The sequence below is a fragment of the Engraulis encrasicolus genome, chromosome 8, assembly GCF_034702125.1.
Source record: "Engraulis encrasicolus isolate BLACKSEA-1 chromosome 8, IST_EnEncr_1.0, whole genome shotgun sequence".
NCBI classification, from domain to species: Eukaryota; Metazoa; Chordata; class Actinopteri; order Clupeiformes; family Engraulidae; genus Engraulis; species Engraulis encrasicolus.
In genome coordinates this window covers 40,852,094-40,864,593 of record NC_085864.1, presented here as the reverse complement: position 1 = coordinate 40,864,593, position 12,500 = coordinate 40,852,094, and the positions used below count along the sequence as shown (strand labels likewise).

Genomic DNA, 12,500 nt, shown 5'->3' with positions numbered 1-12,500 from the left:
TGAATGAGCTGTTACCAGAATGGCAATGACCAAGTCGCACTGTGTTACTAAAGGCCCTGTGCACTGTCACAGTAGTGTAGTACTATAGTAGCTAACTTTCAATGTCTATTACAGCATGCCTCAGGAGGTACGGCGTGCACTAAGGGGCTACTGGAAAAAAACTGACATGCTTGACCATTTATAGGCCTACTGGAAATTGTTTGAATTCTGGGGTTTCAGCGCAATGACTAAAATATGAATAAAAATGTGAGTTTGTGGCTCTCCCCATGGACTCATACAATGTGATTTGCAACATATAAAACATGTATAACGCATGATATCCTTGCACTTGAAATGTACTTGAAATACTTTATATGAAATGTATACTGTATATCTACTTATTTATCATATCGTATATTTATATTTTTATGATGATCCCACAACAGTTACATGTGACAGTTTATACTGTTTTAGAAGTCCCATAAGGACAAGGGTCAACTTGGGACTGCAAGTAGAGTCACAGCCAGACAGTCAATGTGTGAATACATTATGTAATGATAACATTGAACAAGAGGACTCTTGTGCACTTTATGTTTGGCCCGCAGTGCATGCTGGGAAGTCGTATGAGGAGAAGCCGTGAATCAAAAGGAACTAGTGAGCTAAACACTGAAGAGTAAAAAAAAAGACTATAACTCAGCTGAGTCTGTGTCTGTGTCTGAAAGATTCATTAGCAGCTGAATTAATGATGGATGAAAGGCATTCCTGCTCCAATGATACGAAAGTTAAAACAAACAAGCCGGATTCATCAGATCTTGTTAGCTAGCCAACCTTGTCTGTCTTGTGGACAAGCCTTTTTGTCATACCATGAGTACGCTTGTCCTCTATATTGCTGCCTCTATCCCAATGTGACTGTGCTCAAGTGAGTTATTTTTTGAAACAGTTATTCAATTTCCTCACATACCCCCTGCAGTCTGCTTGCATACCCCTAGTGGTACACTAATGCCTCTTTTCCACTGCCTTTTTTTCTGGTAGGCCTGCAGCTTGACGTAGTCAAACTCGGCCATCACTTTTTGCTTTTTCGAATAGACGCGACACAGCTCAATCGCAAAGCAAAAAGTGGCGGCAGAGTCGCGCTGTGTCGTGCTGTAGGCCTACCGGAAAACCGGCAGTGGAAAAGAGGCAATAGTGTACCCCTGCTTGCGAACGACTGCTAAAGACTAAGAAGACTATAGTCAGTGTCTGTGTCCGAAATATTCGTTTTGAGCAGCTGGAGTAATGAGGGATTGATTACCCCAAAAGGCATTCCTGTTCCAACGACACAAGAGCTAAAAAGAAGAAGCCGGATTCATCAGATCTTGTGAGGTGCTATAAAAAGCTTACTGAGGGTTTTAGAGAAAGAAAGAGAGAGAGAGAGAGAGAGAGAGAGAGAGAGAGAGAGAGAGAGAGAGAGAGAGAAAGAGAGAGAGAGTGCAGTCGTCGTTCAATAGCAACAGTGTTCCTTTGCATCTGTGAAGGCTGTCGGCCATCGTGTTTGCTCGGTGCTCGCCCACACTGATGCACCATTCTCAACATTTTGGCATCACTCTTTGTTTGGTCTCTAAACACATTTAGGAAACTATTCAAGAGTCATGTTCTGAATTGCCAATGAGATTAAATTGACCAGAGGTTGTTCCACAGCTATTTGCAGAGAGTGGCCATGACAAGCGTTCAAAAAGGATGAACTTCATCTTGACCCATGCACCTTAGCTTCTGCATTTCACATTACCTGTTTCTTTTTTTGTCTTTACAGAAGTCAGCCCACTGAAAGCCAGAGGTGTGTATATGTCAAAAACTCTCTCTATTTCTCTCTCTATTTCTCTTTCTCTCTCTCTCTCTCTCTCTCTCTCTCTCTCTCTCTCTCTCTCCCCTGCTCTCTCTCTCTCCTCTGCTCTCTCTCTCTCTCCTCCCCTCTCTCCCTGTCTCTCTCTCTCTCTCTCTCTCTCACGCACGCAGGCAGGCACGCACGCACGCACGCACACAAACACTCACTCACACGCACACACACGCACGCAGACACACACTCAGACACACACACACACACACACACACACACACACACACACACACACACACACACACACAATGCAAGCAAGACAGACACCACGGCAGAACAAATTGGGTCAGACACACGGGCATACACACACACTGCCACACACAGTGAAATGTTGAGTCTAAGTAGTCTTTCTGGTGCACTCATCCTGTATGGATGCTCTTGCCCGTGTGACTTTAGAAGAAGAAAGGAGCAGAGCAGACAAAAAAGAGAAAAGAAGAGTAGAATAAAGGGACAAAGAGAATCTAAGGGAGGGGTGTAGAAGAGACAGGGGGTGGGAGTGTTGGAGACTCAGGCAGAGGGGAGGTAATAAATATTCATCACCAGTGAGAAAAGTTGCATCTCTGTTTGCTCAGTTAGCGTTTTACTGCAGCCCAGCGTAGAGTGTGGAGCTTAGTGGACAAGTAGACAGAGAGAAGACGAATACAAATAGGAATGCAAATTTGAAGACAAATAAAGAAAGTGAAAACTCAATTGCCTTTACAAACACACAATACACATCTCACACACTACTATTGCACCACTACACAAGTGTCACGTATACGTATGCTTATAGATACAAAGACAAACACCACATTTTTAATTAACAAAGAAAGGAGAACCTCTGACCTTTCTAAAGTAAACCTCGTGAAACGATATCAAATGCAATTGCAAAATGCAACAATTTTACACTTCAGGACATATAAAAAAGATGTGAAAGAATCAAAACAGAGATGCATGAGAGAAAAATCAGAAAAGAATGAGAATGGGGGAAAAAAAGGAGATTTGAAAGTCGGAAATATTAGCAGAGGTATAGATAGAGTCATAGTGTAATGGAGGTGGAGAAACGGCCATAAGGGTGGATGAGAGAAAAGACAGAAACACACACACACACACACACACACACACACACACACACACACACACACACACACACACACACACACACACACACACACACACACACACACACACTGCTGCTGGTGTACTTGATAGACCTATTTTAATATTTTTTTTTCTTCAAAATGCTACTATTACTATGTCAGAACGCTATAAAGGACTTTTAGAAAAAGCACAACAAATACCTCCTCTTAATGTATGTTCTCTACAAGTCTTCTGTTGTCCAGTCTTGCACTTTAAATGTCTGTATGAGTACTGTCTATGTCCATATGAGTACTGTCTATGTCTATACTGTCTATGTCCTTACCTAGATTAGTCTATGTCTGCATGGGAAAGCAAGAAACGTAATTTCAAATTCTTTGTATGACCAGTGCATGTAAAGAAATTGACAATAAAACCAATTTGACTTGACTTGACTTGAAAGTTAACGGAGCGAGATGGGAATTCTGCATGACTAAACACCAGCATCGTGATGAGAGAGTAGGATGAGTGTTGTCGGAGGGATTAGAGGGCGTGTGAGGGAGAGAGGGAATATTGGAGCTGGAGAAAGATAAGAAGAAACAGAGTGACGATGAAGAAGAGAATAAAGATAGAAATGTGGATGGGTGGGGATGGAACATAAAACAGAAATACAGTTTAAGAGGAACAGACAGTGGAAGATGAAGAAGGGAATCCATGAGAAAGAGAGAGAAAGAGCAAGGGGATTGCAACAGAGATGGAGAAATAAAGGATGGGAAAGAGAGAGAGAGAGAGAGAGAGAGAGAGAGAGAGAGAGAGAGAGAGAGAGAGAGAGAGAGAGAGATAAAGAGAGAGAGAGAGAGAGACAAAGAGAGAGAGAGAGAGATAAAGAGAGAGAGAGAGAGAGAGAGAGAGAGAGAGAGAGAGAGAGAGAGAGAAAGAGAGATAGTGGTTGGGGGGGATCATCGGGCGGAGGTACACCCAGCTGTAAATCTGGAGACCTGCAGTGAGGTCATCAGGCATGAGCTCACGACCCACTGACGTCCATTTATAATCTCTCTCTCTTGCTCAAAAACACACACACAGCCTGTCCGCATTTAAAATTACACACGCATGCAAGCATGGATGAAGACACACATTACACCCATATGCACTCACGCACGCATGCCTGCGCGCATGCAGGCAGGCACGGACAGACCTACACAGAAAAACGCAAAAAGCACTGAAATTCTATCACTGGTGCACACACGCACACACACTCACACACACTGTTGAACTCACACACACACACACACACACACACACACACACACACACACACACACACACACACACACACACACACACACACACACACACACACACACACACACACACACACACACACACACACACACACACACACACGCACTGTTGTACTCACACACGCACACTCACACACACACACAGCTGCTCAGTGGTCCTTTCCAAGACATTTCTGCAGCAAGTTCCGCACCCCTAGTAACCTTGTTGTCCATAGTAACCTCCTCTTTCATAGTAACCTTTTCCCCATAGAAACGGCTTTCATCGCAACCTCCTTCTCCCAAAGTAACCTTCTACTACATTGTTCTGCATTTGTTATGTCGTAATTAGTGGACGAAAATAACATATTCAGATCCCCAAATCTTTTGGTTTGCATGACTTAAGTAAGTTCAGTAAGTTGTGTAAGTAAGTTTGAGTAAGTTGATGAAGTTATTCTGTTTACTTTTAAATATTATAACTTTTACATATACTTTTTGAATTTGTAGGGACATATTCCCTCACTGGGCTGATAATACAGTCAAAATATATAATATAATATACAAAAATATATAAAATAATATATAAATAAATTTGATAATACAATAGTAGAAAGAGCACTCCACTTCCTTATTGGTATTCTGATACGACCTTATATTCCTCTCTGCCTTTATTTCTTGCCCTATTTTACTCCATTGCATCACATGACGCCTCTTTTGTCTGTTTTTCATGTTAATGCTCTTTCTCTCTTCTTTTTTTCCTCCAGACAAGGGCCCGGCAGCCTTCTCTTGGCACTGGTGGTACGTTGTCATGGCGATCGCGGTTGCCGTGGCACTGGCAGTTCTGATGGCCATCTATGTGGCCCGCCTACGCAAGAAGGAGACACGCTTCGGGTGAGTGACTGCCCTCGCCCTCGCCCTCGCCCTCGCCCGCCCGCCGGCCACCCCACCTAACTCAAACAGCCACCCGCTCGCCCCATCACTCCATCACTCACTCACTCAAACCAGGCTCCCTACAGTCACCCACCCAACCAAACACCCACTCACTCACTCACTCACTCACTCACTCACTCAAACCAGACTCCCTACAGTCACCCACCCAACCGAACACCAACTCACTCACTCACTCACTCACTCACTCACTCACTCACTCACTCACTCACTCACTCACTCACTCACTCACTCACTCACTCACTCACTCACTCACTCACTCACTCACTCACTCACTCAAACGCGACTATCTCCGGACAACAACCCACCCCAAATCATGCACTCACTCACTCACTCACTCACTCACTCACTCACTCACTCACTCACTCACTCACTCACTCACTCACTCACTCACTCACTCACTCACTCACTCACTCACTCACTCACTCACTCACTCACTCACTCACTCACCTTACTCACTCACTTGCTCACTCCAACCAAGTTCTCAGTCCCTCACCCAACCAAACAGCCACTCATTCACTCACTCATTGACTGCCTCCCACTCATTCACACACTCACTTGCTCACTCAAACTCGACTATCTCCGGACCCACCCCAAATCATGCACTCACTCACTCACTCACTCACTCACTCACTCACTCACTCACTCACTCACTCACTCACTCACTCACTCACTCACTCACTCACTCACTCACTCACTCACTCACTCACTCACTCACTCACTCACTCACTCACTCACTCACTCACTCACTCACTCACTCACTCACTCACTCACAGCTCTCTCTGTCTGGCCTATCACCCCAGCCCAAACACCCAGTGTCCTAGTCAATCATTCACCCACTCATTGGAACCCTGCTCTGAGCACCAATTTGGAACGAGTTTAGTCTAGTGTCTGGGCCAGTTCCTGGTGTGCTGTGTGGTGTACTACCTGCCCTCCTTTTCTTTCTCTTTCTGTTTTTCTTTCTTTCTTTCTTTCTTTCTTTCTTTCTTTCTTTCTTTCTTTCTTTCTTTCTTTCTTTCTTTCTTTCTTTCTTTCTTTCTTTCTTTCTTTCTTTCTTTCTTTCTGTCCATTGAAGCCTATCTATACAACGCTGTATTTGGGATGCAACAGCAACACCCAAATTGCATGATACAGCTGTTTGTTTTCAGAGTAGCCAGACTGTGGGACGGTTACCATGTTGTGAATCCAACACCCCCTTTAGATAAGAGTGTTTTACGGACCCTGTACAGTTATTGCATGGATTCTAACCTTTTGATGTGCGTGTGTGTATGTGTGTGTGTGTGTGTGTGTGTGTGTGTGTGTGTGTGTGTGTGTGTGTGTGTGTGTGTGTGTGTGTGTGTGTGTGTGTGTGTGTGTGTGTGTGTGTGTGTGTGTGTGTGCGTGTGTGAGTGCGTGTATGCGTGCATGTGTGTGCGTGTGTGTGTGTGTTTGTGTGTTTTTGTGTGTGTGTGTGTGTGTCTGTGTGCACGTGTGTGTCTGTGTGCGCGTGTGTGTTTGTGTGTGCGTGTGCGTGTGTGTGTGTGCGTGCGTGAGTGCGTGCATGCATGCCTATATGTGTGTGTGTGTTTGTGTGTTTGTGTGTGTGTGTGTCTGTGTCTGTGTCTGTGTGTACGCGTGTGTGTACGTGCACGTGTGTGTGTGTGTGTGTGTGTGTGTGTGTGTGTGTGTGTGTGTGCGTGTGTGTGTGTTTCCAGTGAGGCGTTTGAGCCTATGATGGAGAGTGGAGAGCTGGTGGTGAGGTACCGCGCCAGACGCACCTACAGCCGGAGGACCACCGAGGCCACTCGTAAGTCAAGCCTCTTCCTCTCTCAATCACTCACCACACAAACTCACTCACCCGCATACCTATAGACACACACGCGCACACACACACACACACACACACACACACACACACACACACACACACACACACACACACACACACACACACACACACACACACACACACACACACTCACACACACACAGGCATGCGCGTACACTTGTACACACACACACACACACACACACACACACACACACACACAGACATGCGCGTACACTTGCACACACACACACACACACACACACTCACACACACACACAGACATGCGCGTACACTTGCACACACACACACACACACACACACACACACACACACACACACACACACACACACACACACACACACACACGCAGACAGGCATACACATACGTCTATACACACATGCAGGTAGGATGACACACACAACCACACACCACACACACATGCAGGTACGCAGACAGACATGCATATACACACACAAACACACACCCCCATACACACACACACAAACCCAAACCCCTTAAGCCAGTTATCAATACCCCTTTGCCCTCAGCCATTGTCCAAACACGCCTTAAATCCGACCCCTAGATTGGTTAAAGTGATAGCCCCCTGTTCCCCCTGGGCTAGGCAACCATAACCTGACCCTCACCCCCTCACACCCCCCACCCTCAAAATTGGGTTAGTCTCAACAAGCCCAAGCAAGCGAGCGCTTAATATAATTCCAAGTCAGCTATTCTCGAGTGTTTTTCCTCACCTGCTCGGACTCGCCGCTGTGAAAGATAATAGCCGAGAGAATCTCGGAGGAAAAGAAGAAAGACGGAAAGGTAAAAAATAAAACAATCAGAGATGCTCTAGGGACCCTGCAGTATATGGAGAACCTGTCGGTTTAGTTTTCGCGAGTAAAAAGGCCTCTAATGTGAGAGAAAAACTGTTAATGATGTGTTCAAAAGACGTTTTTAAAAGACAGAGCCAAAGATTTTTTTGACATGCAGTTGTCTTTAATAAAGATGCCTGATGCCACCTTACCTTGTATTGTTAGTTTCATGGACACAATCTCAGCAATATGCAAAAGATATGTCTGCAATGATTTACAAGTAGACTTTTAATCTTACTGCTATTTCATTATTGTTGTCAAATGGGAGTCATCTATTTGGAGTGTGTTCTCATAAATTATCCAATAGTTCTGTAAAATCGCTGTAAGTGGATATTCCATAGCAACTTATCAGATTGAGAAACTATCGGTTACCTAGGGTAAGCCCGGTTCTCTGAGGGAGATGCGAATAGCCGAGGCAAATGGTCGCGCAATAGGGCGTTACCCATGAGATATTGAGTGCTTCGACCGAAAGAGAACCCATTTGACCTTGACAATGCTGCGGCTCCGCTGGCTAGCGTGCAGCATCTGTTCCAGAATCAGGCCTTGATCCGGGCTCGTTCCATGTGGTTCTGATCGCACTTGAATCCGTGCCACTCTTGTTGTTTATGCCCTTCTAGGGGGATTATGTGAGGGAAAACTGTCCAAACACCATCCACACAGCACTAGAGTCTGGCCCTTAGGGAGGCGTTGTGGTGTAGTGCGTGCTGTTGTGCATGTCTCCTGCTTGAAATCTCTCCCTGAAATCCTCCTCAGAAACCCATGCCATGGGCCTCTACTCTCCTTGAGATCTGCTCTTCTGCACTTCATAGTCATATTTGCAGTGTTAAATTAACACTTAAAGGAACAGTTCACCCTTTTTTGATTTTCACATATCTGCAGTATTTCCAAGCATTATTCATGAATGTGCATATCATTTTCCTCTATGTGTTTGCATTGCCTAGTTTGACAGTGTAGCCAAGTTAACCAAGTCTTTGGGAGCAAATAAAACATCCTCAAATGTACTTATTAGCTACTTTCAAATTAATGTAAAATTCACAAAAACAGATATTTAATGCCGTCCTGTGATCACTTGTGGCTTGATGCTACTGCTCCCATTTACTTCCAGTGATTACGCTAAGCTATGCTAATAATTCTGATCCAATAAATCTAAGTACTAAAAACACTGAGAAGAAAATGACATGCACATTCATGAATAATGCTTGAAAATACTGCAAATATGTGAAAATAAAAAATGGGTGGACTGTTCCTTCCTACTGTAGACAAGACCAGATAATAGAGCATAGCCGGTAAAGATCCTGTTAAAAGTTTGATTTGTGCCAGTAACAGGGTTGCCAGATGAGGCTGATGATTTCCAGCCCGATAAATGCTTAAAACCCGCCTGGAAGCACTAAATCCAGCGTAATTCTATTGATTTCTATGGGCAAAATTGGGCGGGTTTTCCTGCAAAATGCCATTTTTACCCGCAGACTGCCATCCTAACCAGCCCAATTGGGCGGGAAACAGCCCATTCTGGCAACACTGGCCAGTAATGCGCTCTTTCTTTAAGAGTAACACAGAGACAGATGTGGGCCCGGGCCCAGCACGTCCTCAGGCACAAACTCCATGCATTTATCTGATGCAGTGATTTATTTTACCCAGGAACACCCTGTGCTGGAGCAGTGTGGCGGTGCAGTCAGTGGAGAAACATTTGTTTTCCCAACTTTGAAAAAGTGGGACTCTGACTTGGGAACGGGACAGTGTGAGACTTTAAAACAAGTTCTTTGTGTGCAGAGCGTACTTTACTGCAGTAATGTGCCAATGAAATGAGGCATTATTTTGATCATAATCTTTAAATGGGAACTGTAGAGGCGGGCTGTCAAGTACTGGCACTTGTATTTTTTCCTTTAAATGGGAATCTTCTACTCTGGGGTGCATTTCTGGAAAGCGTAATTTCTACTTTGTTGGTTGCAATGCAATTTCCCATTGGTAACTACTGAAGTTGCTAACTGCTAACAACTACGCTTTCCAGAAATGCACCCCTGCTTTGTGCTCCGCACAGAATTTAGTTGCCTCCTAAATCTCTTGGATCTTGAATCTTCAGTGTGGTGCAGCAGTGGTGCAGCTAGTTGTTTACTGTGTTGAAGCGGAACCAATGGTGGAAGAACACTGTGATGTGTGAAAGGACTTCAGCAGAGCAACTGAAAACAATCAACGCAAATGCTGTTTTTATTTTGTATTTTAAATCCTGGCATTTTTTTTGGAGGGCGAACACTTCTGTTTGTTTGAAACGGAAACCCTCCAGCGCGGCTTGCATTACTCGCTCTCTCTGCCAGGAGCAACTTCCACACAGCATTCCTGCCTCCGCAAACATCCACAGCAAACTCAAAGCAAACAAAATGTTTTGACAATGCTGCTAATGGTTTGCCTTTTCTTTGATGGTGAATTCATTACATATTTAAACATGCTTGTAATGTTATCGTGTGGAGATTAAAGAGCATGTGACAGGTACTTATCATAGACACAAATGAGAGCCACAAACACCCATACACAGCAATTTAAAGTCTCAGCAATTTGGGGGAAAAACACAATTGTGTATTGTGACACACACACAAGCCCACATGCATGCCCACACGCGCGCGCGCACACACACACACACACACACACACACACACACACACACACACACACACACACACACACACACACACACACACACACACACACACACACACACACACACACACACACACACACACACACACACACACACACACACACACACACACTTAATACTGGCACACAATCAGGGGCAGGAGGGTAAGAGGGTGAGAAAGCATGATGTTTGTGTTTGAAACGGCTCTGATGTCAGTAGTCTGGGACACAATGCGTGACAGTGACTTGTTTATGCTCCCATTCCTGATGTGTCTGAACTTGCCAGAGACACACAGAGAGGACACGATATGGGGATAGAAGAGAGGGGGGAGATAGAGATGGAGGGGAGGAGGGAAGGGAGAGAGAGAGAGAGAGAGAGAGAGAGAGAGAGAGAGAGAGAGAGAGAGAGAGAGAGAGAGCGACAGAGAGAGACAGAGACAGAGAGAGAGAGAGAGAGAGAGAGAGAGAGAGAGAGAGAGAGAGAGAGCGAGAGCGGCAGAGATTGAGATGGATAACGTGAATAACTGGTTGACTGAGTAAAATTAATTGAGGTGGTAGATAGAGAAGATAGAGAGAGCAAATAAAGCCCTGAAATAACAGCTGTTTTCTCTTGGCTTATTGTAATATCTGCAGCAATCACTATCACTCATCTAAGTACGCATTATTTGAGGAAAGGCGTCTTATCTCTTTGATTTAGATGGTTGGTAAACAGGGACTTGGAGTCAACTACAGTTGAGTTGTGTGTGCTGTATAATATGCGGTTGTTCTACAGCTCCCCATGTTGCTGCAGGGTAGACTTTAGCCACTGCTGTGACAGGCATTCTTTTGTGTAGGCTACCTAAATTCACTGTAAGTTGCTCTAGTTGAGAATGGTTATGTCAACACTTCAGTCACAATTATTTTTCCCATCCAATGCATGTGAGTTCCATGAGACTTCCAAGGGGTTTTGAGTTGGACCTTGCGAGGTACAACAATCATGGTGCAGTAAACAAAAATGGTAAAAAAAATGGTTCCTACTGTAAAAAACATGTCTCCTACTGTAAAAAACATGTCTCCTACTGTATTTGCACTGGAAGCTGCTCTGGGGAGCAGCCCAATGTACAGTCATATACCGGGAACAGCACAGGGATACAGGCATGAATTTGGGGAGAGGAGGAGGACAGGAGACAGGGAAAGGTCCAGAGGAAGGAGTGTTCTCAGAGGAGGAGGAGGAGAGGAAGGAGGAGGAGGAGGAGGAGGAGAGGAAGAAGGGAGGAAGGAGGAGGCACAGAGAAGTCACCCTGTGGGAATGTCACGGCAACATGTGTTGCAGCATGCCTCAGGACTGATTGCAGTGTGTGTGTGTGTGTGTGTGTGTGTGTGTGTGTGTGTGTGTGTGTGTGTGTGTGTGTGTGTGTGTGTGTGTGTGTGTGTGTGTGTGTGTGTGTGTGTGTGTGTGTGTGTGTGTGTGTGTGTGTGTGTGTGTGTGTGTGTGTGTGTGTGTGTGTCATTGCTTGCCTGAGGCATGATTGCAGTGTGTGTGTGTGTGTGTGTGTGTGTGAAATTTCAGCATGAACTCTCAAACTCTGCCTCACACACACAGACACAGACACAGACACACACACACACACACACACACACACACATACACACACACACACACACACACACACACACACACACACACACACACACACACACACACACACACACACACACACACACACACACACACACACACACACATACACACACACACACACGTGCATGCATGCACCCGTGCAGGCGCACACAGCTGTTTGGTAGTGGTGGTGGTGGTGGTTGATGGTTGGTGGGGAAGTAGTGGTATGAGTGTGCTTGAGTCCTGGGGTACGTTAGCAGAGTGAGGGCCAGATGTGAGGTCATCGTACGGTACTGCAGAGCCGGTTGGAGACTCTGCAGAGCACTGCAGCACCGCACATAACACACATCCATCAGAATAAATCAGCTTGGAAAAAGTTTGTGTGTTTGTGTGTGTGTGTGTGTGTGTGTGTGTGTGTGTGTGTGTGTGTGTGTGTGTGTGTGTGTGTGTGTGTG

General features: G+C 45.1%; 1 protein-coding gene across 1 annotated transcript in view; it reads left to right on the top strand.

Moving 5' to 3' along the window:
* The window catches only part of LOC134454610 (tyrosine-protein kinase receptor UFO), a 94,312-nt gene that overhangs the window by 60,687 nt on the left and 21,125 nt on the right, over window positions 1-12,500 (top strand). Inside the window, exons 10-12 of the mRNA XM_063205701.1 lie at window positions 1,769-1,792; window positions 4,950-5,076; window positions 6,828-6,919. Of these exons, the coding sequence (XP_063061771.1) occupies window positions 1,769-1,792; window positions 4,950-5,076; window positions 6,828-6,919 (243 nt within the window). The remainder of the gene's footprint in view (window positions 1-1,768; window positions 1,793-4,949; window positions 5,077-6,827; window positions 6,920-12,500) is intronic.